General features: G+C 44.8%; 1 protein-coding gene across 1 annotated transcript in view; it reads right to left on the bottom strand.

The window, feature by feature from the left end:
* The window catches only part of LOC147124270 (A disintegrin and metalloproteinase with thrombospondin motifs 19-like), a 719,202-nt gene that overhangs the window by 338,796 nt on the left and 353,757 nt on the right, over positions 1–26,649 (bottom strand). The window contains exon 11 of the mRNA XM_085984458.1: positions 1,892–1,993. Within this exon, the coding sequence (XP_085840584.1) occupies positions 1,892–1,993 (102 nt within the window). The remainder of the gene's footprint in view (positions 1–1,891; positions 1,994–26,649) is intronic.

Genomic DNA, 26,649 nt, shown 5'->3' with positions numbered 1-26,649 from the left:
ATATTTCCATTCATCACTGCCTGTGACTGAGATCGGTTTCAGTGTCATTTCCCTTCCCCCAGACCTCATTGTATTGTGTACTGGAATGTGCTGTATTGTATACTGGAATGTGCTGTGTGTAGGGCTCCGCCCATACCTGGCCCCGTTTGTAAGCTAGCTTTCAGTCTAGCCCCAGTCTCCAGAAGGACGACATCTCTCTCGCTTACGTGTTTCGTTCTAAGTTAATAAAAGCCTTGTTTTGTTCTGCTACCTTCGAGTCTCGGAATTATTGAGGCACATCAAGAACCCTAAGCGAATACTTTCATCAAGCATTCACAAGAGAGTACTCTAGTAATATTTCCCACTGTGATGAAAGTAATCTCTGCAGACTTCTTGGCCCTGATTTTAACTGCCTCCACCAGATGGTAGGGGCGGGGGGTGGGCAGTTAAAATGAGGCCAGTCACTTACCCCCTCTAATTCACTGCCTTCCTGCCATGTCCCGACCTTAACCTGCTCTTTTGAGCAGATGAGCAGCACACCCGCAGAAGGAAGCTTTAAATATGCAGATAAGGTCCAATGATGTCATCAGGACCCAATCTGAATTCGAGTTGAAAGCCTGAACGGGGGTGCAGGCAATCCTGTTGGGAGACGGATGGTGGGCCACAGGAGGCCCAGAAGGTAAGTTTTAAGAATTATTTTACATTTCACTGTGGGCCAGGAGCTATATGTCCCTGACCTTGCCAGGTTCGTTACCCGCTACCAGCCTCCCCTACACTCCTCGTACCCCACTGTAATCAAGGCCGAGGACTTTGGCATCAATAAAATGGAGGCTCCAAAGAGATTTGCAGTGCTCAAAATAAATAAATCCCTGGGGACGGATGGCATTTATCCAAGGATATTAGAAAGATTAGGATTGAAATTGTGACATGGTTGTGAAGTGCTAACAATCATCGTATGAGTCAATAAATGTTGTGGAGTGACCATTAGGCTTGGAAATAAGTTGACCTTGTACCCATATACAAGAAAGGGGACAAATCTACTCCAGGCAAATCGACCCATCAGTCTAACATCAATACTTTGGAAAATAATGAAGTTAATCATCAAGTGCAAACCTGAGGAGTACCTGAATGGGACAAATCTAAAAAATAGAAGACAATATGGTTTTAGAAAGGGAACATCCTGTCTACTGAACCTCTTGAACTTTTTTTAAGAAGTGATATCTCAAGTGAAAACCATATACAAATATTTCCAAAAAAATTTGATAAAGTTCCTCATGAAATGCTGCTACTAAAGCTGAAATTATGGAATTCAAGGTTAAACCTTGGTCTGGCTAAAGAAATGGCCGAAGGGGATTTGTTAGAAGAATTGTACCAATGTTGGGAGGAGGAGTACTTAGAGAAATGCTACAGATTTCAGTGCTTGGATGCTGACTGGAAGGATCCAAGTATTGAAATCTGTAGCATTTCTCTAAGTACTCCCCCACAACATTGGCACGAGGAATTTTATCATTGGTTTTAAAGGGACAGGTCAGGTTAGCAGCTAAAGATTACAATCAAGCTCTAGACTGCAAACTACCCCTAAACAATACCACGGGAGATCGGTTAATACTTTACAAATTATAATGCTATATTCATGTCTGGCAATTTAGTGACACAGTTAAAGTCAATTGTTTTTTGTGTTGTATCAGTAATTGTGTGGCCTCCACAGTTTTCTCTTTCCAGTTATGGTTGCCGTATTTCTGTGGCATTTACAAGTTCTTCCATCATTCTTCAGGTATGAGGAGCTTGGAAGACAAATAGAAACATCTGCAATCTAACAGGTTTTCAAACACTTGTAACTTTCATACACCGCAGAGGAAAATGTGAAAACAGAATTGAACAATATTTTAAACACTGAGCATAGAGTTCTTACCTTTTCTGTTTCACACTCAGTTCCATCTAGTGGTGGGTCTAGTTTGGTTTTACACTCCTGGTCACCATCTACTTTACACCATAGTCCGGTACATATGACATGCTACAACAAAGAGTAAAAAAAGAGCACAGTGACTTATTCTGAGATAATAATGAAGTATTTAGCATTTTCGGAAAAAAATTAATTAATATAGGCCCAGATTTTGCAGTAGGAATAATGGTGAGGCTATCAGCAGTCACCCTTATTAAGGAGTAAATCGGACAGCAACTTCCGGCGTTCACACATGCACAGTTAAACACAGAAATCCGGAAGTTGCTGTCTGAGTTGCCCTGCTCCTCCATAAGCTGCGCAACACTGGTACCACACCAATCAATTCAGCATTCAAATACATGAAGGGTGTGAAGTTGCGGTACTTCCCCACTAGTTATCACTAAACATGCCTGAAAAGGTTAGGGCTGGTGCATTCAGGTGAATTTTTAACAGCGTGATAAGTCATAATTACTACCAAACAACCTCTCTGGCACTGAAAATTTAATTTCACAAGTGTGGAGTCTCATTCCTTCAGAATTTTATTAATGTAGGAGATTTTTAAAAAAATTAAAATTAAAATGTTTTTTTTACTTTTTCTTTGTGTCTTTTATCTCACCCAACCTCCAACCCACCTGGTTTTGGGGGTTAAAATTACCCCTTGTGTGTCTCAGTGAGAATTCTTCAATTTCATTGGTTGAAGAGACACACTGTTGCTTGACCTGCTCATACACAGCCCAGATCCACTGTAGAGGGCACCGCACTGAAAATGATCTCTAGTAACCGTAAGATGCCGCTCAAAAGCCCACAAAGGGTCTGTGGGCAGCTGTAAGCTTAATGAATGGCGAGTACTGTTCTTTTGCCGCTGACTGCAGAATCAGGTTCATAATAAAAATGTAACTCTTACTCCCTGCTAAATATTGGGGGTGAATTTCTTCAACAACAACAACTTGCATTTATATAGCATCACACCTCCGAAGTCTCGGGGCATCTACTGATCTGCCTTTGTAATGTCAGCAGAGGTTTGGTGTAAACCCCATTTACGCACGTGAACAGAGTTTCCACGGAATTTCTACCACGGCCTCGGGTGACTGTCTGTGTGGAGTTTGCACATTCTCCCCGTGTTTGCGTGGGTTTTCTCCGGGTGCTCCGGTTTCCTCCCACAGTCCAAAGATGTGCAGGTTAGGTTGATTGGCTATGATAAAAATTGACCCTTAGTGTTAGGGGGATTAAATACGTGGGGTTACGGGGATAGGGTGGGATATGTGTAGGGGTTCCGGGGATTGGGAGGGATATGTGTTGGTGCAGGCTCGATGGGCCGAAATGGCCTCTATCTGTACTGTGAGGTTTCTGTGATTTCTGTGATTTCTGTGAAAGATACAGTCGCGGAGCGGGAGAAGGCTCAAGTTCAAATTCACCCGTATCGAATGGCTTTAGTTTTTAGAAACATAGAAACATAGAAGATAGGAGCAGGAGTAGGCCATTCGGCCCCTCGAGCCTGCTCCGCCATTCAATGCGATCATGGCTGATCATCCAAATTCAGTACCCTGTCCCTGCTTTCTCCCCATAGCCCTTGATCCCTTTAGCCTTAAGAAATATATCCAACTCCTTCTTGAATATATTTAATGAATTGGCCTCTATTGCCTTCTGTGGTAGAGAATTCCACAGGTTCACCACTCTCTGGTTGAAGAAATTCCTCCTCATCTCTGTCCTAAATGGCTTACCCCTTATCCTTAGACTGTGATCCCTGGTTCTGGACTCCCCGACCATCGGGAACATCCTTCCTGCATCTAGTCTGTCTAGTCCTGTTAGAATTTTATAAGTTTCAATGAGATCCCCTCTCATTCTTCTAAACTCCAGCGAGTACAAGCCCAATCGACCCAATCACTCCTCATACGTCATTCCTGCCATCCCAGGTATCAGCCTGGTGAATCTTCGCTGCACTCCTTCCATGGCAAGAACATCCTTCCTCAGATAAGGCGACCAAAACTGCACACAATACTCAAGATGTGGTCTCACCAAGGCCCTGTACAACTGCAGCAAGACATCCTTGTTCCTGTACTCGAATCCTCTCGCTACGAAGGCCAACATACCATTTGCCTTCTTAACCGCCTGCTGCACCTGCATGCTTACCTTCAGCGATTGGTGCACAAGGATGCCCAGGTCTCGTTGCACTTCCCCTTCTCCCAATCTATTGCCATTCAGATAATAATCTGCCTTCTTGTTTTTGACACCGAAGTGGATAACCTCGCATTTATCCACGTTATATTGCATCTGCCATGCTTCTGCCCAATCACCCAACCTGTCCAAATCATACTGGAGTTACTCGACATCCTCCTCACAGCACACACGCCCACCCAGCTTTGTGTCATCTGCAAAAAATTCTCTTTAATTTACCATTGCAAGTTTGTTTCTATTGAATGTTTAATTGTAAACTTGTATTGAGGGGGTTTAATTTGCTCTGGTTTAGTTTGCTCTGTGTTTTGTAGCTAGCACATGGAGTCTTTGAGTTTTAGGCGGTCATATTTTTATGATTTGGTCATAATTGAGTGAGAGCTAACTTTGTCCATGCCCCTAAACTTTGCTGTTGGGCATAAATATTTTTAATACATGTTGATGCTCAGACTGTATTTCATAGTAATTAATGTGGAACATGCAACTTTACTCAGGATTTATTTTATTCCCTCTCACATTGTGTTAATTTCTCCCATTTAAAGTTAGTGTTAAAGCACCAGAGAGAGTAAACAAAGTTCCAGTAAGTAGATCTGGAGATATTCGTCAAAAGAAGGAGCCTTTTGGTGAACACTAAATCACAAATGTCACACCAAAGCTGTTTATTCAAGGTACAAGCAGCAAAGTCTTGACATGCTGGAAACTGCAGGAACGCATGCAATTTGACAGAAATGTACAGAACCTGCATGTCAGTAAGTGACTACCAATTATGCAACTAGATTGGTTTACAATGACTTGTGGTGTGTAGCCCTTGGAAGATGTGTGTGACAAGGCTCTCAACTGTACATTGCATCTTGACGGGGTATTCAACATAAGTATGAGTAAGCATGAGATGCAATGAAAGAGCTGTGAGCTTTTGTTAGGTCTTGGCATGGACGAACAGTAGATGTGGAACAGGTTAACAGACAATATGTTGCAACATGAAATCTAGAACCACCTGCAACATTTATGATACTGTCAGGCAATCGTATCTGACAAATTTTGTTTAAGTGTGCCATCTTGTTATGCACCTGATCTCAGGTCCTGCGGGCAGTGTTCACAATGTTGAGCCTGGTTACCACCTGCTGGCAGGAATGGTGCAATGTTGCCCGCTGGGGAGGATGCCTAGAAGTGTCAAACATGGCAATCCTCTTCACACCCATTCCCTGCAGTGCCATATCCATTTTTCCAGCCAGCAACCAGGGTGTTGGGTGCTGTACCACTCTGTTACTTGTCCAGAGAATCCTTTTTGTGCCTTTCTTCGATTTGTCTCTGCAACTGTGAGCAGGAAAAGCCAACTGCACTGGGATTCAGATGGGTGGCTAAGTTAGAGGCAATGGCATTTGACTGGGCTGGTAAAAGCAGCACCTATTGCTACTGTACCCAGAGCATGGTGACAAGGAATGCTAGAGATGCTGTTGTATGCTGGGATGGAGTCTAAGAGTGTTATGGAGCTTGAGACCGAGCTTCGGACACTGCGACACATCAGGGAGGGGGAGAAGTTCCTGGACTCTATGTTTCAGGAGATGGTCACATCTATGAAGTTAATTACTGCAGATGTAGTCCGTGGTCAGGGACAGGACGGTGTGACTACGAGTGAGGAAGGTACAGGGATCCAGGATGTAGTGTTGAAGGAGACGCAGCCCTTGTTCTTGTCCAGCAGGATCGAGGTTCTTACTCCCTGTGAGGGCGGGAGCGGGGACTGCAGGGAGGATGAGCAACCTGGCCACAGCACCGTGGTACAGGGGGCCATTCAAGTGGAGGGAGTAAAAAGAAATGTTGTAGTGGTAGGGGATAGTATCATTAGGGGGATAGATAGGGTTCTCTGCAGTCAAGAGCGGGAGTCCCGAAGGCTGTGTTGCCTGCCTGGTGCCAGGGTTAAGGACATCTCTTCTGGGCTGGAAAGAAACTTGCAGTGGGAGGGGGAGGATCCAGTTGTCGTGGTCCATGTTGGTACAAACGACGTAGATAGGACAAGGAAGGCGGTTCTGTTAAAGGAGTATGAGCAGCTAGGGGTCAAATTAAAAAACAGAACCTCAAGGGTAATAATCTCTGGGTTATTACCTGAGCCACGAGCGAATTTGGCTAGGATAAATAAAATTAAAGAGTTAAATGCGTGGCTCAAAGACTGGTGTGGGAGAAATGGGTTTTGCTTCTTGGGACACTGGCACCAGTACTGGGACAGGAGGGAGCTGTTCTGTTGGGACGGACTCCACTTGGCCAGTGCTGGGACTAGAGTCCTGGCGAATCATATAACTAGGGCTGTAGAGAGGGCTTTAAACTAATTAGTGGGGGGGAGGTTTCTAGAGAGCAAATAATAGAAATGACAACAGAGAAGGTCATAGACTTAGGTAGCAGTGGGGGAATTAAAAAACAGAATGTGTCAGGAAGGGACAGAAGGTATGGAATAAAAAGTAAAGTACTAAAAAGGGAAAAAACAGGAACTAAGTGTTACAAAACATATTTGAAAGTCCTTTATCTGAATGCACGTAGCATTCGTAACAAAATGAATGAGTTAACGGCACAAATAATGACATATGGGTATGATCTTGTGGCCATTACAGAAACATGGCTGCAGGGTGACCATGACTGGGAATTAAACATACCAGATTATTTAACAATCAGGAAGGACAGGCAGGAAGGGAGAGGAGGTGGGGTGGCTATGTTAATAAAGGAAGGAATCACTATAATACAGAGAAATGATATTGGGTCAAAGGAGCAGGATAGTGAAACAGTTTGGGTGGAGGTAAGGAATAATAAGGGGAAAAAAACACTAGTGGGTGTAGTCTATAGGCCTCCGAACAGTTGCAACTCTGTTGGACGGAGTATTAATCAGGAAATAGTTGAGGCTTGTAATAAGGGAACAGCTATAATTATGGGGGATTTTAATTATCATATTAACTGGACAAATCAAATTGGGCAGAGCAGCCTTGAGGAAGAGTTCATTGAGTGTATTAGGGATGGGTTTCTTGAGCAGTATGTAACTGAACCGACCAGGGGGCAAGCAACCTTAGATTTGGTCCTGTGTAATGAGACAGGATTAATTAAAAATGTCCTAGTAAAGGATCCCCTTGGAATGAGTGACCATAACATGGTTGAGTTCCATATTCAATTAGAGGGTGAGGTTGGATCTCAAACAAGCGTGCTGAGCTTGAATAAAGGAGACTATGAAGGTATGAGAGCGGAATTAATTAGAGTGGACTGGGAAAATAGATTAAAGGGTAAGACGGTACATGACCAGTGGTGTACATTTAAGGAGTTATTTTACAACTTCCAAAAAAAATATATTCCACTGAGGAAAAAAAGGGTGTAAAAGAAAAGATAGCCATCCGTGGCTAAGTAAAGTAATTAAGGATAGTATCCGACTAAAAACAAGGGCATATAAGGTAGCCAAATCTAGTGGGAGGATGGAAGATTGGGAAGTCTTTAAAAGACAGCAAAAAATAACAAAAAGATTGATTAAGAAAGGGAAGATAGATTATGAAAGTAAATTAGCAAAAAATATAAAAACAGACAGTAAAAGTTTCTATAGTTATATAAAAAGAAAAAGGGTGGCTAAAGTAAATGTTGGTCCCTTAGAGGATGAGACCGGGAAATTAATGGTGGGAAACATGGAGATGGCAAAAACACTGAACAATTATTTTGTATCAGTCTTTACAGTAGAGGACACTAAGAATATCCCAACACTGGACAAACAGGGGGCTCTAGGGGGGGAGGAACTAAATACAATTAAAATCACTAAGGAAGTGGTACTTGGTAAAATAATGGGACTCAAGGCGGATAAATCCCCTGGACCTGATGGCTTGCATCCCAGGGTCTTGAGGGAAGTAGCGGTAGGGATTGTGGATGCATTGGTAATAATTTTCCAAAACTCACTGGACTCAGCAAAGGTCCCGGCAGATTGGAAAACTGCTAATGTAACACCCTTATTTAAAAAGGGTAGTAGGCAGAAGGCTGGAAACTATAGACCTGTTAGCCTAACATCTGTGGTTGGTAAAATGTTAGTCCATTATTAAGGAGACAGTAACGGGACATTTGGATAAACATAATTTAATAGGGCAAACTCAGCATGGTTTCATGAAGGGGAAGTCATGTTTAACAAATTTGCTTGAGTTTTTTGAGGAAGTAACATACAGGGTGGATAAAGGGGAACCAGTGGACGTAGTGTATTTAGACTTCCAAAAGGCATTTGACAAGGTGCCACACAAAAGATTATTGCTCAAGATAAAAAATCACGGGATTGGGGGTAATATTCTGGCGTGGGTGGAGGATTGGCTCTCTAACAGAAAGCAGAGAGTTGGGATAAATGGTTCGTTCTCAGATTGGCAACCAGTAACTAGTGGTGTTCCGCAGGGGTCAGTGCTGGGTCCCCAACTCTTTACAATCTATATTAACGATTTGGAGGAGGGGACCGAATGTAACATATCAAAGTTTGCAGATGATACAAAGATGGGACGGAAAGTAGTGAGTGAGGAGGACATAAAAAACCTGCAAAGGGACATAGACAGGCTAAGTAAGTGGGCAGAGATTTGGCAGATGGAATACAATACTGGAAAGTGTGAGGTTATGCACTTTGGCAGGAAAAATCATAGAGCAAGTTATTATCTTAATGGCAAGAAACTGGAAAGTACTGAAGTACAAAGGGATCTGGGGGTCCTGGTGCACGAAACTCAAAAAGTTAGTATGCAGGTGCAGCAAGTGATTAAGAAGGCCAATGGAATGTTGGTTTTTATTGCTAAGGGGTTGGAATATAAAAACAGGGAGGTATTGCTGCAGTTGTACAAGGTATTGGCGAGGCCGCACCTGGAATACTGCATACAGTTTTGGTGTCCATACTTAAGAAAAGACATACTTGCTCTCGAGTCAGTACAAAGAAGGTTCACTCGGTTAATCCCGGGGATGAGGGGGTGGTCATATGAGGAGAGGTTGAGTAGATTGGGACTCTACTCATTGGAGTTCAGAAGAATGAGAGGCGATCTTATTGAAACATATAAGATTGTGAAGGGGCTTGATCGGGTGGATGCGGTGAGGATGTTCCCAATGATGGGTGAAACTAGAACTAGGGGGCATAATCTTAAAATAAGGGGCTGTTCATTCAAAACTGAGATGAGGAGAAACTTCTTCACTCAGAGGGTGGTAGGTTTGTGGAATTTGCTGCCCCAGAAAGCTGTGGAAGCTACATCATTAAATAAATTTAAAACAGAAATAGATAGTTTCCTAGAAGTAAAGGGAATTAAGGGTTACGGGGAGCGGGCAGGAAATTGGACATGAGTCTGGGTTCGGAATGGTCATGGCCCTGTGGGTAGTGGAGTGGGCCCAGGGGCCGTGTAGCCTTGTTCTGCTCCTACTGTGTTCTAATTCTGTTAGATTTCAGGAGATGGTTTTATTCCTGTTCCTGGCTGGGGTGGAGATCGCCTTTACAGAAGGTAAGTACTGTAGAAAATATAGGGACAGAGTGATCTCCTGGAAGAATTTCGATCGCCTAGATGGGTCGGAGAGGAATTTCCCAGATTTTTTTCTCCCAAATTGGCCATTGGGTCTTTATCTGGTTTTTCGCCTCTCCCGGGAGATCACATGGGTTCGCGTGGATGCAGAGTGATAGAAGATTTGAGGTTAGGATCAGATCAGCCATGATCTTATTGAATGGTGGAGCAGGCTCGAGGGGCCGATTGGCCTACTCCTGCTCCTATTTCTTATGTTCTTATGTTCTAGTTTATGACCTTGTGTGGGGTTGCAGTCTATTACGGAGGGAGTCAGTAGTGCTGGCATCCTCAAGCTCAGCCTTTGTAAGCCTGGGGGAATCAACTGCTCCAAAGAAAGCTATCGTCCTTTCTGCTCCCAGTCCCAGCATGAAGCCATAGACAAATGAAGTGAGGGAAGCACTATGATTGAAAAGCACCCGCCTCTGAAAACACGATTGACGGACACAGCTGATCTGCCGGTGGGGTAATTGGAATTTTAAAAAAACTGGCAGACATTGCTGCTATTTTTCTCAACAGATAAGCACTCCCAGAAGATCTCCTTCTTCAATATCCACTCCCTCCACCACCAGTGCATTATGGCTGCAGTGTGTATGATCTACAGGATGCACTGTGGCAACTGACTAAAGTTCGACAGCACCTCTCTCCCCTGTGACCTCTACCACTGAGAAGGACAAGAGCAGCAATCTTGCAGGAATACCATCAGCTCAAAGATCCTCTCCCAAGTCACACACCATCCTGACTTGGACATATATCGCTGTTTCTTCATCGTTGCTGGGTTCAATATCCTGGAATTCTCTACCTAACACCATTTTAGGAGCACCATTACCACAAGGACTGAAATAATTCAAAGAAAACTCCCATCATCACTTTCTCAGTGCATCTAGGCGTATAAATACAGCCTTGCCAGCGTCACCCACATCCTGAGAACAAATAAAACTTAGGACTTGTAGTATGGGGGTGCACTAAAGGAGGATTGCTGGGAGTGGAAGGTGCATGTCAACCCAGCACACTCCTGTTGAAAAGGATGTGCCGATAGAGTGAGATGAAGTAGGGTGGGAGGAGGCTCGTGTGGAGAGAGAGTAGGAGCCAGGAAAGAGACCAGTTGGACCGAATGACCTGTTTCTGTGCTGTAAATTCAGTGTAAAAAAGGCAGCAGCATTGTCTGTGATTAATAAAAATATCCACATGCCTCCACAAGCAGAACAATTGTTTCTATCGGTGTAAGTCTCAAAAGGTAGAGCCTCACGGGCCAGTTACTAATGGGCAGTCAGATGAACTTGGCCCACAGACTGAGGCTGGGCACTCCATGCTACAGTAGCAAGTCTAGTTCCCTGCAGCAAAAGTATGAAGAGTGACTTTGGTCATAGTACCAAATGAAAAAAGAGTGGGTGAGCTATAAGAACTTGAATCTAAGAATTTTTTTTGCTGAGAAATGTCAGTGAAGGACCAGAACATTACCATAGTGAGAAAAAACAGAAAATGCTTGAAATACTCAGCAGATCAGGCAGCATCTGAGGAGTGAGAAACAGTGTTAACGTTTCAGAACTGGAAAATGTAAGAGGTTTTAAGCAAGTACAGGGGCAGGGAAAGTGGGGGTGGGGGTGGGGGGGAGAGGGGAGGTGGGAGAACAAAAGGGAAGGTCTTGATAGGGTGGAAGGGTCACTCCTAATACTGCAGCACCTTCCCACAGCACCTTCCCATGCAAGTGCAGGAGATGCAACACCTGCCCTTTCATCTCCTCCCTTTCACCGTTCAGGGCCCCAAACACTCCTTCCAGGTGTAACTTCTTTCAATTTAGTATACTCACAATGCGGTCTCCTCTACACTGGGAAGACCATGGGGGAAAAATTCAGTATCACCCCGTTTGGGGTGCCATTATCGGCCGTGCGCAAAGTTTAGCACTAATTATCGCCTCCGACGGCAAACTTGGCTTTTATCACTCCTGGAGGTGATTGGAGCGCTAAATCAGACGCTTCACACCTGTCTTAAGGCGCAAAGGCTGAGGAGTGAGGCGCTACCTCAGAGCGCTGGCGAAGCTCATGTGATGTCATTCAGCAGTGGAACACAGACACAATGGCGCCGGCCAGTTCTTAAAGGGGAGTTCTGACGAAAGGTCATCGAACTGAAATGTTAACTCTGTTTCTCTCTTCACAGATGCTGCTTGACCTGCTGAGTTTCTCCAGCATTTTCTGTTTTTATCTTAAAGGGGAGGGTTGATTTTGCTCTCCATCCACATCCTGCTCATTGCAGCCTTGAATCTCGGCCTGGAGACCTGTACATCAAATCTGCTGGAAAGAACAATGGAGAGACCCAGGGAAAGAGCTTAGAGTGCAGCCCCCACAGTCTCTTCTAAATAGATACAAGGGCAAATCAAAATGAACCTGCAAAGTGCTACTCAGTACCCAAAACTCCTTCACACAGCGTTGAATTTCTCCAGAAGTCTCTCTCTCTCTCTCAGAATGCGTGGTGCAAAAATGTCACCAACAAAAAAAAGGCAGGAAACGATCGCCTTTAAATAGCGCTCCCCCAGTCCCTTTCTGATTGCAAAACGCTCCCCTCAACTTGTCGTTGCTAGCGGCAGGCGGTAAGGCAGGGGGTGCCACTCAATATCCGGTCCGGGGCGCTACCGGGGCGTTGCGCACTCGACTGATGTCATGATCTGCCGGCGCAGGAGATCGTGGCAGTAGTGTTTAGCACCGCCGCAAAATGTCTAGTTAATTTCGCGAGCGGCGCAAACATCGCTGTGCCCGGGCGCTAGTTGCTTTGCGCCCCATTAATGGCCTCTTAAGGCGCTAACGGGAGGTGCAAACCAACTGAATGTTCCCCCCATATGCTTTGCTGAACACCTCCGTTCAGTCTGCAAGTGTGACTCTGAGCTTCTGGTTGCGTGCCATTTTAATTCTCCATCCCACTCTTACTCTGACCTCGGCCTCCTGCACTGCTCCAATGAAGCTCAACGGAAGCTCGAGGAACAGCACCTCATCTTCGATTTGGCACTTTACAGCCTTCCGGACTCAACAGCGAATTCAACTATTTCAGATCATAACCACTACTCCCATTTTTCAGATAGCAGCTGTTGGTAGTGATTCTGCTATTCCCATTTACACCTCCTCTCGACCCATTTTTTTTTCTTAACTTGTCCCATTACCACCCACTTTTACCTTGCACCTTCATCAATTTTGTCATTTAATCACTCCTGCCTTTCACCCTATCATAGACCTTCCCTTTTGTTCTTTCCTCCCCTCCCCCCTTTCCTTGCCTCTGGACTTGCTTAAAACCTGTTACATCGACCTGAAACGTTAACTCTGTTTCTCTCTCCACAGATGTTGCCTGACCTGCTGAGTATTCCCAGCACTTTTTGTTTTTATTTCAGATTTCCAGCATCCACAGTATTTTGCTACCATATTGAACAAATAGGAGAGAAGATGAGGTCAATCAAGATTAGCGGTTGAGTAATGCTAAGCTCGGGCTTTAAAAGCAGATAGTACTGAAAGGGTGGTGGTGAGGAAAGGAAAATCCGATAATGTTTAAGATATAAGGCCAATAATGGAAAAAAGAAATAGTAAAGTAGGGTCTAACAACCACCTCAAAACAATAGAACATTATTGCAGGACATAACTGTGGTGTATGTAACCTGTTCCACCTTAAGAAAACTTAAGCCTGTTCCACCTTAAGAGATGTACTACTTTCTCTGGCTGCTGTATACGTAATACCGGTGGTGACCACCGGTATATAAGTACTGTGTAGTGATATTGCTGTTAGTATAGCCCTGACCTCCAACTAGTAAAGACCTCTTGAAACGTTATTCTTGTAGTCTGTGTCAGTAATTAATCTTAAATACAACTAGAACACACAGACTTAACAGTGGCGACGAGTCCGATTCTTACCCTGCGGCAGTTTATATCCATGGCGGCTTCGTCCACAGAACGGGCGTCGAAGAGAGGCATCCACCCTCATCACCCTGCTGGAAGACACGTCGCGCAGCAGGCATCGAGAACCCGGAGTGCAGAAGATATCCTGAACTCGAAGCCTCCATCAGCGGCAGTCAGCTATCTTCCTTCTACCTCGGTGGTGGGTAAGCCGGTCAGCGACGCAAGCAGAAAGTCGGCCACGTTGGCTGTACAGACGGGGAGGGAAGACGGAGGAATAAGGGCGGTGAGATCGATCGCGACCGGAGATAAGGGCCGGGCCGCATTCGGGCCGAAAGGCGCAGCGCGGGGACATCGATCGCGGCTGGTGATAAGGGCCGGGCCGCATTCGGGCCAAAAAGGCGCAGCGTCTGGGGCGACTGAAGGCGCGAGAGCCGCGGTGAAGACGAACGCAGCCGGTGCTAATAACCGGGCTGCAAGAAGGGCTGCGAGGCGCGACATCGGGGAAGCGCGAATGCCCGAGGGAGCCGTGGTGAAGCGGAGACAGCGTCGCGGGAGTTACTAACCGCTGGGAAAGGGGAGCAGCAGCGGCACGCCAAACGCCATTGCAGCCAGCGGGTGAAGAAGGCGAGCGCGGGAAAGACCGCCAAGCGCGAGAAACCACCATTTTGTAGGCGGAGGACGAAGACAAGAGCGGGAAGCCGCCATCTTGGAAAAAGGGAAATCACTAAAAAAAAAAAAAATTGCAACGATGCCTAAACATGGGAACATTAATACCTTTGATAGCGACATCGAAGATTGGGCCACGTATGTAGAACGCATACAAAATTATTGTAAAGCAAATAAAATCCCAGATGATGAGAAAGCACTAACTTTATTAAACTTAATGGGTGCGAAGACATACGGGCAATTGAAACACCCTTTATCACCAGATGACCCGGCGGAGAAGACGTTCGAGGAGATTGTTACTGTCCTAAGAAATCATCTAAACCCCACGCCGCTGATGCTAGAGGAACGATTTAAATTTTACAGCAGAAAGCAGCTGAAAGATGAAAGCAATGCTGAATATTTAATGGAATTGCATAAGCTAGCAAAGTACTGTCAGTTTGGAACGGGACTAACATATGCGCTAAGAGATAAATTTGTGTGTGGATTATTAAAAGAAGACACACAAAAGCGACTGCTCGAGGAGAATGAGCTGATGCTTGAGAAGGCAGTCACTATGGCAGCATCACACGAAGCCGCAGCGAGAGGCACGGCAGTAATGCAGCTACGGTCACCGGAACTCAGTACAAATCAATTGGTTTTGAGTACTGTAAAATGTTATCGTTGTGGAAAGACAACGCACGATCAGAACCAGTGTTGGTTTAAAAACCAAGAATGCAGAACGTGTGGCAGGCTTGGCCACATAGCTAAAGTATGCCGGTCAGGAAAGAAGGCCAGCAACAAAAAGTCACCGCAAGGAAAATACATAAAGGTACACAAGATGACAAAGAACAGTTCGAACGAACAGAAGTCAGATTCAGACGCAGCAGTAGTGAACTGGGTAGCTTAAGAGTACACAACGTTGGTAAGGATGCAGATCTCCAGACAATTTGGGTCACTCTTCAGATAGCAGGAGTCCAAGTAAAGATGGAATTGGACACTGGATCGGCATTGACGGTCATGAATAAGAAAGATTACAAAAGGTTATTCCAACATATTCCCCTACGGGATACGGAGATTATATTCAAAACATACACGGGGCAAAGAGTGTACCCCATCGGAAAGATAGAGGTAAAAGTGGTCCACAAGGGCAAAGAAAGCCAAGTAATGGACTTATATGTGCTACCTGAAGGAGGTCCACCACTACTGGGACGGGAGTGGATTAGGAAAATGAATATGGACTGGCACTCCTTAAAGGCACTAACGGTAGATTCCGGGGAAACAGATGTCAAACCTAAACGATTGTCCAGAATATTGGATGATGCTAAAGAGGTGTTCCAGCAGGGACTGGGAACACTGAGAGGAATTACGGCAAACATCAAGATTGATGAACATGCACACCCAAAATTTTTCAAAGCCAGACCGGTAATACGACCTGCTGTAGAAGCGGAACTGGAAGCGCTAGAACATTCAGGTGTACTGTCTAAGGTAGATTGGAGTGAGTGGGCTATGCCCATTGTTCCCGTTATGAAACGTCCTTCGAGCAACAAGCCAGGAGAACCAGGGAAGGTTCGCATCTGTGGAGACTTCAAGATCACCGTTAATCCGGTGCTTCACACGGTGCAGTATCCGCTTCCGCAGATTGAGGATATTTTTGCTTCATTGTCTGGCGGGAAACACTTCACCAAGATAGACCTGGCGCAGGCGTACTTGCAGATGGAGGTTGAAGAAGAGTCACACCAGTACCTCACGATCAACACGCATAGAGGTTTGTACCGGTATAATAGGCTGGTTTTTGGAGTGGCATCGGCTCCAGCAATTTGGCAGAGGGCCATGGAGCAGGTATTACAGGGAATTCCAGGCACACAATGTTACCTGGACGATATTCTGATTACAGGAGATGGTGATGAAGAACACCTCGCAAACTTGGAACTGGTGCTCAACAGACTGAAAGAGTATGGACTTCGAGTTAATCGGCAGAAATGTGAGTTCTTTCAGAAGCAGATCTCGTACTGTGGTCATGTCATTGACCGAGAGGGGCTTCATAAGTCTCCTGACAAGATAGAGACAGTTGTAAAGGCTCCCGCTCCGGATAATGTCTCTCAGTTGAGGTCGTTTCTAGGATTGATTAACTATTACCATAAATTTCTACCGAATCTATCCACGGTACTGCACCCGCTGAACGCTCTTTTACAGAAGGGGGTACCATGGGAATGGAGCGAAAACTGTAAGAAGGCATTTTGCAAAAGCATGGAATTGATCACCTCAGAGGAAGTGTTGGCTCACTTCAACCTGACACTGCCTATTCGGTTGGCTTGTGATGCTTCTCCATATGGTATTGGGGCAGTACTCTCACACAAGTTGCCAAATGGCACGGAAAGGCCAGTCGCGTTTGCATCCAGATCATTGACCTCCGCTGAGCGCAACTATGCGCAGATCGATAGGGAGGCTCTCAGCCTTGTATGGGGAGTGAAGAAGTTTAATCATTACCTGCAGGGCCAAAAATTCACACTTCTGACAGACCATCAGCCGTTGGTATCCATTTTTAACCCTAAGAAGGGTGTTTCGGTGATGACAGCACAGAGACTCCAGAGATGGTCCCTTTTCCTAGGGGCACATCAATATCAAATAGAATTCAAAGGTACAAAGCAGCATGGCAATGCTGATGGGCTGTCGCGCCTGCCACTACCTGAAGAAGAAGAGACGACGAAAGTTGACCCTGTTGAGTTATTTCATTCGACCATCATCGAGTGTTTACCAGTCACCAATGCAAGTATTGAAAGAGAAACCAGGAACGACCCGACACTGTCCCGAGTCTACGAGGTGACAGTGAAGGGATGGCCAACACATGGTGATCCTCTGTTACCGGCATTCTCGGCAAGGCGAGACCAGCTGTCCGTCTGCCATGGTACTTTGATGTACGGGACAAGAGTGATTATTCCTCCCAAGTTAAGGGAAAGAGTTCTAAAGGAACTGCATGAAGGTCATCTGGGGGGAGTTAAGATGAAAAGTCTTGCTAGGGCTTATGTATGGTGGCCGGGTATTGACCAACAGATAGAGGAGTTGACGAAAAGCTGCGCTGGGTGCCAAAAAGTGCAAAATGCACCTCCGATCGCACCGCTACACCCATGGGAATGGCCTTCAGCCCCATGGCAACGCGTACATATTGACTTTGCTGGTCCATTCATGGACTCCATGTTCCTAATTGCGGTGGACGCACATTCCAAATGGCCAGAAGTGATGAAGATGAATACCACTACTTCAGAAAAGACAATTGCGGTGTTAAGAACAATATTCGCAAGGAACGGATTGCCAGAACAGATATGTTCGGACAACGGACCACAGTTCGTGTCGGAAGAATTCCAAAAATTCTTAAAGAAGAATGGGGTGAAACATTATACCTCTGCCCCATATCATCCGGCGACAAACTGGTTGGCCGAGAGATTTGTCCAAACATTCAAAAAGGCAATAAAGGCCATGAACGATGATCAGATTCCGCTACAACACAAGGTGGGCAATTTCCTAATGGCATATCGAAACGCCGCTCATGCAGTAACTAACCAAAGTCCTGCCATGATGTTTTATAACAGGAGGTTGCGGTCCAGGTTGGACTTGTTAAAACCAAATGTGCGGAGGGAAGTGGAAAACAAACAGTTCCGGCATATTAATAACAAGACCACTCGAAGTTTCGACGTAGGACAACCAGTGTTGGCAAGGGACTATGGAAACGAAAAATGGCAGTCCGGAACAATTCGGGCCAGACAAGGACCTCTGATGTGCACAGTAGATATTGGTAACAATGTGATAAGGCGTCATGCGGATCAACTGGTAGAATCGAGAGCAAGGGTCGAACCCATGGTTGCGACAGAGACAACTGTGGAAGACGTTAATGAACCTGAAGCATCTACCTCGGCAGGGAATGTACCTGATGATGACGTCCAATACATAGGAAACCAACTAGAGGAGTCACCTCAGCAACAAGAATCAGAGACCACTGAAAGGCGTTATCCAACCCGAATCAGAAGGCCTCCTGAGAGATTGAACCTTTGAACTGTTTATACCTGAAGTTATATATGTTATGATGTTATGTTAAATGGGGATATGACTGTTAAGCTAAAAAGGGAGGATTGTGGTGTATGTAACCTGTTCCACCTTAAGAGAACTTAAGCCTGTTCCACCTTAAGAGATGTACTACTTTCTCTGGCTGCTGTATACGTAATATCGGTGGTGACCACCGGTATATAAGTACTGTGTAGTGATATTGCTGTTAGTATAGCCCTGACCTCCAACTAGTAAAGACCTTTTGAAACGTTATTCTTGTAGTCTGTGTCAGTAATTCATCTTAAATACAACTAGAACACACAGACTTAACAATAACGGTATTTACATGAGATGGGGGTGGCACTATCCCAAGTAATCCAGTAAGGTTATGAGAGTGGTTACAAGTATTTAGTAAACAATAAAAAGCCAACACAATTGTTCATGGATTTTTGATGCATGTAGATGGATTAAACATTTCCAAATGCATAACCTTATTTCAGCACATCACGGAACATCAAGTAACCAAACACCAAACTGTGTGCCTGGCCAATGAATCAAACTACTTCCTTTTTGCTTTTTTAGAGCTAGAGATTTATTTCTGTAATACACATTAAAACTCTGTTCTTTAGCTGCTCTTTGTACTGTTTTCAAAGTGGTTAAAGGTTGGAGGCAAGAACCCATTGGAAGAGAATTTACAAACTAGCAACAAGTCACCGTTCCTCCCTGAGTCTCTGGACAAAGTATCATTACTGATGATAGCCTGAAATAAAACCAATAAAATCTCTAACCTTATTGGCCTTCGGTAGCTATTAGCTTTCATAGAAAAATCTGTAAATGTTCCTGAATATTTCTGGAGGGTTAAATAGATCAAAAGTAGAGACTGATATATAACCAGATCAATGATGATAACTATTTAATTTGTGTAAAAAACATGAACAATATACATTAATATATAAAATGTCGAATTTTTTGGGGGTATCCTAAAATATCTTTTAAAGTTTTATTTTTCTCACGATCACAATCTTTGTAATATTATAGTGTGATGGTACATTTTTGTGATAATATTGGTTTATAAAATGACACAAGCCAAAAATCTGCAGGTTGACATCATGCTTTGCAATTTCTTAAATCGCTGGGATTTGTTTATAAAAAAGGATATTGTGGCAAAGAAAAGCAAAGCTGTTTTTTTAATCTATATTTTACTTTAAATACCATAGCATTGAACATAAAATGTAAAACCAGATAAAAGGAAGAAAAATAAATAAGTTATACACAAAATGACCGACTCTCAAATGGTCTTTCCATTTTTCAGGCTCTGTAACTGATGTTACATTTGTTTGATAATTTCATCAGTGATTTCAATTGATTTTAAGATAACAGCAGTCAGGAAGCTATTAAGCACACACTAGCCCAGAGAATTAATGTAATATTGTATATTAAACGTTCTTACAGAGGACAAGCAGGCCATATTAAATGTCAAACAACTTTCCAGACCTATTAATTACTGACACAGTCAATATGACAACAAGGGGAGAATCTGCATCCCTATGGACAAATTCCTCAAAATCAAGACAAACACGGATATTTCTACCAGTGGAGCCAACTAACAGTGCGTCGGCGGGTGTTTCAGCGGCAGCAGCAGGGCTATAAAAGTCCCAGAGGTCAGGTAAGGCCTCAGTGCGTTGGCGGGTGTTTCAGCGGCAGCAGCGGGGCTAAAGAAGTCCCAGAGGCCAGGTAAGGCCTCACAGCGTCGGCGGGGATTTCAGCAGCAGCAGCGGGGCTATAAAAGTCCCAGAGACCAGGTAAGGCCTCAGTGCGTCGGCGGGTGTTTCAGCGGCAGCAGCGGGGCTATAAAAGTCCCAGAGACCAGGTAAGGCCTCAGTGCGTCGGCGGGAACTCAGCGGCAGCAGCGGGGCTATAAAAGTCCCAGAGACCATGTAAGGCCTCAGTGCGTCGGCGGTTGTTTCAGCGGCAGCAGCGGGGCTATAAAAGTCCCAGAGGCCAGGTAAGGCCTCACAGCGTCGGCGAGAATTTCAGCGGCAGCAGCGGGGCTATAAAAGTCCCAGAGACCATGTAAGGCCTCAGTGCATCGGCGGGTGTTTCAGCGGCAGCAGCGGGGCTATAAAAGTCCCAGAGACCAGGTAAGGCCTCAGTGCGTCGGCGGGAACTCAGCGGCAGCAGCGGGGCTATAAAAGTCCCAGAGACCATGTAAGGCCTCAGTGCGTCGGCGGGAACTCAGCGGCAGCAGCGGGGCTATAAAAGGTCCCAGAGACCAGGTAAGGCCTCAGTGTGTCGGCGGGAACTCAGCGGCAGCAGCGGGGCTATTAAAGGTCCCAGAGACCAGGTAAGGCCTCAGTGCGTCGGCGGGTGTTTCAGCGGCAGCAGCGGGGCTATAAAAGTCCCAGAGACCAGGTAAGGCCTCAGTGTGTCGGCGGGAACTCAGCGGCAGCAGCGGGGCTATTAAAGGTCCCAGAGACCAGGTAAGGCCTCAGTGCGTCGGCGGGTGTTTCAGCGGCAGCAGCGGGGCTATAAAAGTCCCAGAGACCAGGTAAGGTCTACCAGTCTCCAGTCTGGGAACTCGGAGGGAAGGACAGAGGTAAAAAGTAATCCAAGTGTGACGTCACCAGAAAGCGGGTAAGTGATTGGTTGGTAAGTATTTCTCCCTTTTTAAGCTTAAATCTCTTTGGTTTATAGTTTCTAAGGTGTGATATTCACCATCTAGAATCGGGGCAGAGGGTATTTAAGAATAATATTAATAAATTTAATTAATTACAGTGAATGGGAGATCAGGTGATGTGTTGCTGCTGCAATATGTGGGAGCTGGTGGACACCACTGATGCTCACGGTGATCACATTTGCAGTAAGTGTTGGCTGCTCGAGGAATTCCGGCTCCGTGTTGAAGAGCTGGAGTCCGAGCTTCAAACACTGAGACACATCAAGGAGGGGGAGAGTTACCTGGACTCTGTGTATCACGAGGTATTCGCACCAATTAGATTAATTAATTCAGATGTAGTCCGTGGCCAGGGTCAGGATGGTGTGACTAGAAGTGAGGCAGGTACGGGGATCCAGGAGGTAGTGTTGGAGGAGCCGCAGCCCTTGCACTTGTCCAACAGGTTCGAGGCTCTTACTCCCTGTGAGGATGGAAACAGGGACTGCGGGGAGGATGAGCAAACTGGCCATAGCACCGTGGAGCGGGGGGCCATTCAAGTGGGGGGAGTTAAAAGAAATGTTGTAGTGGTAGGGGATAGTATCGTTAGGGGGATAGATAGAGTTCTTTGCAGCCGAGAGCGAGAGTCCCGAAGGCTGTGTTGCCTGCCCGGTGCCAGGGTTAAGGACATCTCCTCTGGACTGGAGAGAAACTTGGAGTGGGAGGGGGAGGATCCAGTTGTCGTGGTCCATGTTGGTACCAACGACATAGATAGGACAAGGAAGGAGGTTATGCTGAGGGAGTTTGAGCAGCTAGGGGCCAAATTAAAAAGCAGAACCACAAGGGTAATAATCTCTGGATTATTACCTGAGCCACGAGTGAATTTGGCTAGGACAAATAAAATTAGAGAGTTAAATGTGTGGCTCAAAGACTGGTGTGGGAGAAATGGGTTTTGCTTCCTGGGACACTGGCACCAGTACTGGGGCAGGAGGGAGCTGTTCCGTTGGGACGGGCTTCACTTGGCCAGTGCTGGGACTAGAGTCCTGGCGGATCATATAACTAGGGCTGTAGAGAGGGCTTTAAACTAACTAGTGGGGGGGGAGGTTCCTAGGGAGCAAATAATAAAAATGACAACAGAGAAGGTCATAGACTTAGGTAGCAGTGGGGAAATTAAAAACCAGAGCGTGTCAGGAAGGGGCAGAAGGTATGGAGTAAAAGGTAAAGTAATAAAAAGGGCAAATGCAGGAACTAAGTGTCACAAAACATATTTGAAAGTTCTCCATCTGAATGCACGTAGCATTCGTAACAAAATAGACGAGTTAATGGCACAAATAACTACATATGGGTATGATCTTGTGGCCATTACAGAAACATGGCTGCAGGGTGACAATGCCTGGGAATTAAACATACCAGGTTATTTAACGATCAGGAAGGACAGGCAGGAAGGAAGGGGAGGTGGGGTGGCTATGTTAATAAAGGAAGGAATCACTGTAATACAGAGAAATGATATTGGGTCAAAAGATCAGGATAATGAAACAGTTTGGGTGGAGGTAAGGAATAATAAGGGGAAAAAAACACTAGTGGGCGTAGTCTATAGGCAACCCTGTTGGACGGAGTATCAATCAGGAAATAGTTGAGGCTTGTAATAAGGGAACATCTATAATTATGGGGGATTTTAACTATCATATTAATTGGACAAATCAAATTGGGCAGGGCTGCCTTGAGGATGAATTCATTGAGTGTATTAGGGATGGGTTTCTTGAGCAGTATGTAACTGAATCGACCAGGGCACAAGCAACCTTAGATCTGGTCCTATGTAACGAAACAGGATTAATTAAAAATGTCCTAGTAAAGGATCCCCTTGGAATGAGTGACCATAACATGGTTGAATTCCATATTCAATTAGAGGGTGAGAAGGTTGGATCTCAAACAAGCATGCTAAGCTTGAATAAAGGAGACTATGAAGGTATGAGAGCGGAATTGAGTAGAGTGGATTGGGAAAATAGATTAAAGGGTAAGACGATACATGATCAGTGGTGTACATTTAAGGAGTTATTTTACAACTTTCAAAAAATATATATTCCACTGAGAAGAAAAGGGTGTAAAAGAAAAGACAGCCATCTGTGGCTAAGTAAAGAAATTAAGGATAGTATTCGACTAAAAACAAGGGCATATAAGGTAGCCAAATCTAGTGGGAGGATAGAGGATTGGGAAAACTTTAAAGGACAGCAAAAAATAACAAAAAATTGATTAAGAAAGGGAAGATAGATTATGAAAGTAAATTAGCAAAAAATATAAAAACAGATAGTAAGAGTTTTTATAGTTATATAAAAAGAAAAAGGGTGGCTAAAGTAAATGTTGGTCCCTTAGAGGATGAGACCGGGAAATTAATGGTGGGAAATATGGAGATGGCAAAAACACTGAATGAATATTTTATATCAGTCTTTACAGTAGAAGACACTAAGAATATCCCAACACTGGACAAACAGGGGGCTAAAGGGGGGGGAGGAGCTAAACACGATCAAAATCACTAAGGAAATGGTACTCGGTAAAATAATGGGACTCAAGGCGGATAAATCACCTGGACCTGATGGCTTACATCCTAGGGTCTTGAGGGAAGTGGCGGTAGGGATTGTGGATGCATTGGTAATAATTTTCCAAAACTCCCTGGACTCGGCAAAGGTCCTGGCAGACTGGAAAACTGCTAATGTAACACCCTTATTTAAAAAGGGCAGTAGACAGAAGGCTGGAAACTATAGACCGGTTAGCCTAACATCTGTGGTAGGTAAAATTTTGGAGTCCATTATTAAGGAGACAGTAACAGGACATTTGGATAATCATAATTTAATAGGACAAAGTCAGCATGGTTTTATGAAGGGGAAGTCATGTTTGACAAATTTGCTGGAGTTCTTTGAGGAAGTAACATATAGGGTGGATAAAGGGGAACCAGTGGACGTAGTGTATTTAGACTTCCAAAAGGCATTTGACAAGGTGCCACACAAAAGATTATTGCTTAAGATAAAAAATCACGGGATTGGGGGTAATATTCTGGCATGGATAGAAGATTGGCTATCTAACAGAAGGGAGAGAGTTGGGATAAATGGTTCATTCTCAGACTGGCAATCAGTAACTAGTGGTGTTCCACAGGGGTCAGTGCTGGGTCCCCAACTCTTTACAATCTATATTAACGATTTGGAGGAGGGGACCGAGTGTAACATATCAAAGTTTGCAGATGATACTAAGATGGGAGGGAAAGTAGTGAGTGAGGAGGACATAAAAAACCTGCAAGGGGACATCGACAGGCTAAGTAAGTGGGCAGAGATTTGGCAGATGGAATACAATACTGGAAAGTGTGAGGTTATGCACTTTGGCAGGAAAAATCGTAGAGCAAGTTATTATCTTAATGGCAAGAAACTGGAAAGTACTGAAGTACAAAGGGATCTGGGGGTCCTGGTGCACGAAACTCAAAAGGTTAGTATGCAGGTGCAGCAAGTGATTAAGAAGGCCAATGGAATGTTGGCTTTCATTGCTAGGGGGATAGAATATAAAAATAGGGAGGTATTGCTTCAGTTGTACAAGGTATTGGTGAGACCGCACCTGGAATACTGCGTACAGTTTTGGTGTCCATACTTAAGAAAGGACATACTTGCTCTCGAGTCAGTACAAAGAAGGTTCACTCGGTTAATCCCGGGGATGAGGGGATGGACATATGAGGAGAGGTTGAGTAGATTGGGACTCTACTCATTGGAGTTCAGAAGAATGAGAGGCGATCTTATTGAAACATATAAGATTGTGAAGGGGTTGGATCAGGTGGATGCGGGGAGGATGTTCTCGATGATGGGTGAAACTAGAACTAGGGGGCATAGTCTTAGAATAAGGGGCTGCTCTTTCAAAACTGAGATGAGGAGGAACTACTTCACTCAGAGGGTGGTAGGCCCATGGAATATGCTGCCCCAAAAAGCTGTCGAAGCTACATCATTACATAAATTTAAAACAGAAATAGACAGTTTCCTAGAAGTAAAGGGAATTAAGGGTTACGGGGAGCGGGCAGGAATTTGGACATGAGTCTAGGTTCGCATCGGTCATGGCCCTGTGGGTAGCGGAGTGGGCCCAGGGGCCGTGTAGCCTGATCCTGCTCCTATTTCGTGTGTCTAATTCTGTTAGATTCAGGAGATGGTTCTGTGATAGTGGATTGACGGTTAGGATCAGATCAGCCATGATCTTATTGAATGGCGGAGCAGGCTCGAGGGGCCGATTGGCCTACTCCTGCTCCTATTTCTTATGTTCTTATGTAACATGTGGGCTGTTGAGAATATTTTCTATTTCTTGTGGTGGATGGAACTGATTTTTATTTATATAAAAGAGTGTAAAGACAAATCAGACACCGATAAAGATGAGGGCCCAGAAAATCTGTAGTCCTTCTGCGTAAATCTGCTGAAATGGTCGGAAACTAGGCCAGGATCCAATTATGCCAGGTTCCCAGCCTAGCAACAAGTTTCTGGAATGGTATTGTGGCGTGGAGCCTCCATCTGCCACTAACCAGGCCATCTGTGTGTGGGCATGAGGACTCCGAACACTGAAGTTCCTGTGCCCCGAGCCTTCTTAGGGACGCAGTGTATCGTTGGAAGTGGCATGCCTGGTGAAAGTAGAGGTAGCAGCGACCGCCATGGCATGCATGGAACCCACCTTGGGCACAGACCAGGATCATGCCTCCAAAAATCTGATCTGCCAGTTTTTTTTGACAAGTTTTAAAGAGGCTCCCTTTTTAGGGGGACTGTCGGTGAGACTTAAAATTACTTCTGATGTGGGAACCAACACTTCCCTCCCAATGTCAGACTAAAATTTCCAGCCCCAAATACACCTTAAGCCTGCCATATGCGTGAATGTCACAGGAGCTCTTCCTTTGGTGGGGTCATTGGTGGGGTGCAGGCGGGCAAATTTTGGTACTTGTGTCAAGATGCACCATTCCATGGCTTTTTGTGGTCAATGATTCACTTGCCTTTCCTGTTTCAGGGACTGACAATATATTTTCAGCAATATTCTGTTTTTTTTATCGCAAACACGACTGTATTATCATTGTGTACTATCAGTATACAAACATGTCCAATATTTCTATTCAAGAAAGGAAAGGACTTGCATTTATATAGCGCCTTTCATGACCTCAGGACGTCCCAAAGCACGTTACAGCAAATGAAGTACTTTTGAAGTGAAGTCACTGTTGTAATGTAGGATAATGCGGCAGCCAATCAGCGCACAGCAATGAGTTAAATGAGCAGTTAATCTGTTTTTGATGTTGGCTGAGGAATAAATATTGGCCCAGAAACCTGGAGAGCTCCCCAGCTCTTTGAATAGTGCCATTTGGTTTAACGTCTCATCTGAGAGAAGGTAACTCCAACAATGCAGCACTCTCTCACAACATTATTTTTTATTAAATCATGACAAGAGGGCAAGTGAACTACTTCAAACTAGTAAAAGGTAAATTTAGGACGGTGGGCAGTAAGTTCTTCTTCAAACAAGATTATCCGTCTGCCCCACCGCTGATTCAATGAATTTTCTAGGGGTCAAACTAATTTGAATCATTTTGGTGGTCTATCAGTGATGTTTCCACCTGTGCTGGATTATTCCAACACAGCAATGCAGAACAATGAATCCTTGCTCCCTCCAGTGATTAACCTTCCTGCTACGGCTGTTGCAATTTTTTTGTCACGTTCTGTCTGGCTTAGCAACTAGCATTGTTAAGTTGGTAATGTCACTCTGTCAATATAACCATATTTGGATATACTTGATGGTATGTGGGCAATAGTTTCCACAGACTGATGCCAGTTCTGGTGGAAA

This window comes from Somniosus microcephalus, chromosome 1 (genome assembly GCF_052327205.1).
Source record: "Somniosus microcephalus isolate GS21.2 chromosome 1, FLI_Smic_1.0, whole genome shotgun sequence".
NCBI lineage: Eukaryota > Metazoa > Chordata > Chondrichthyes > Squaliformes > Somniosidae > Somniosus > Somniosus microcephalus.
The sequence above is the reverse complement of the archived record's forward strand: the minus strand, read 5'-3'. Positions and strand labels throughout refer to the sequence as shown.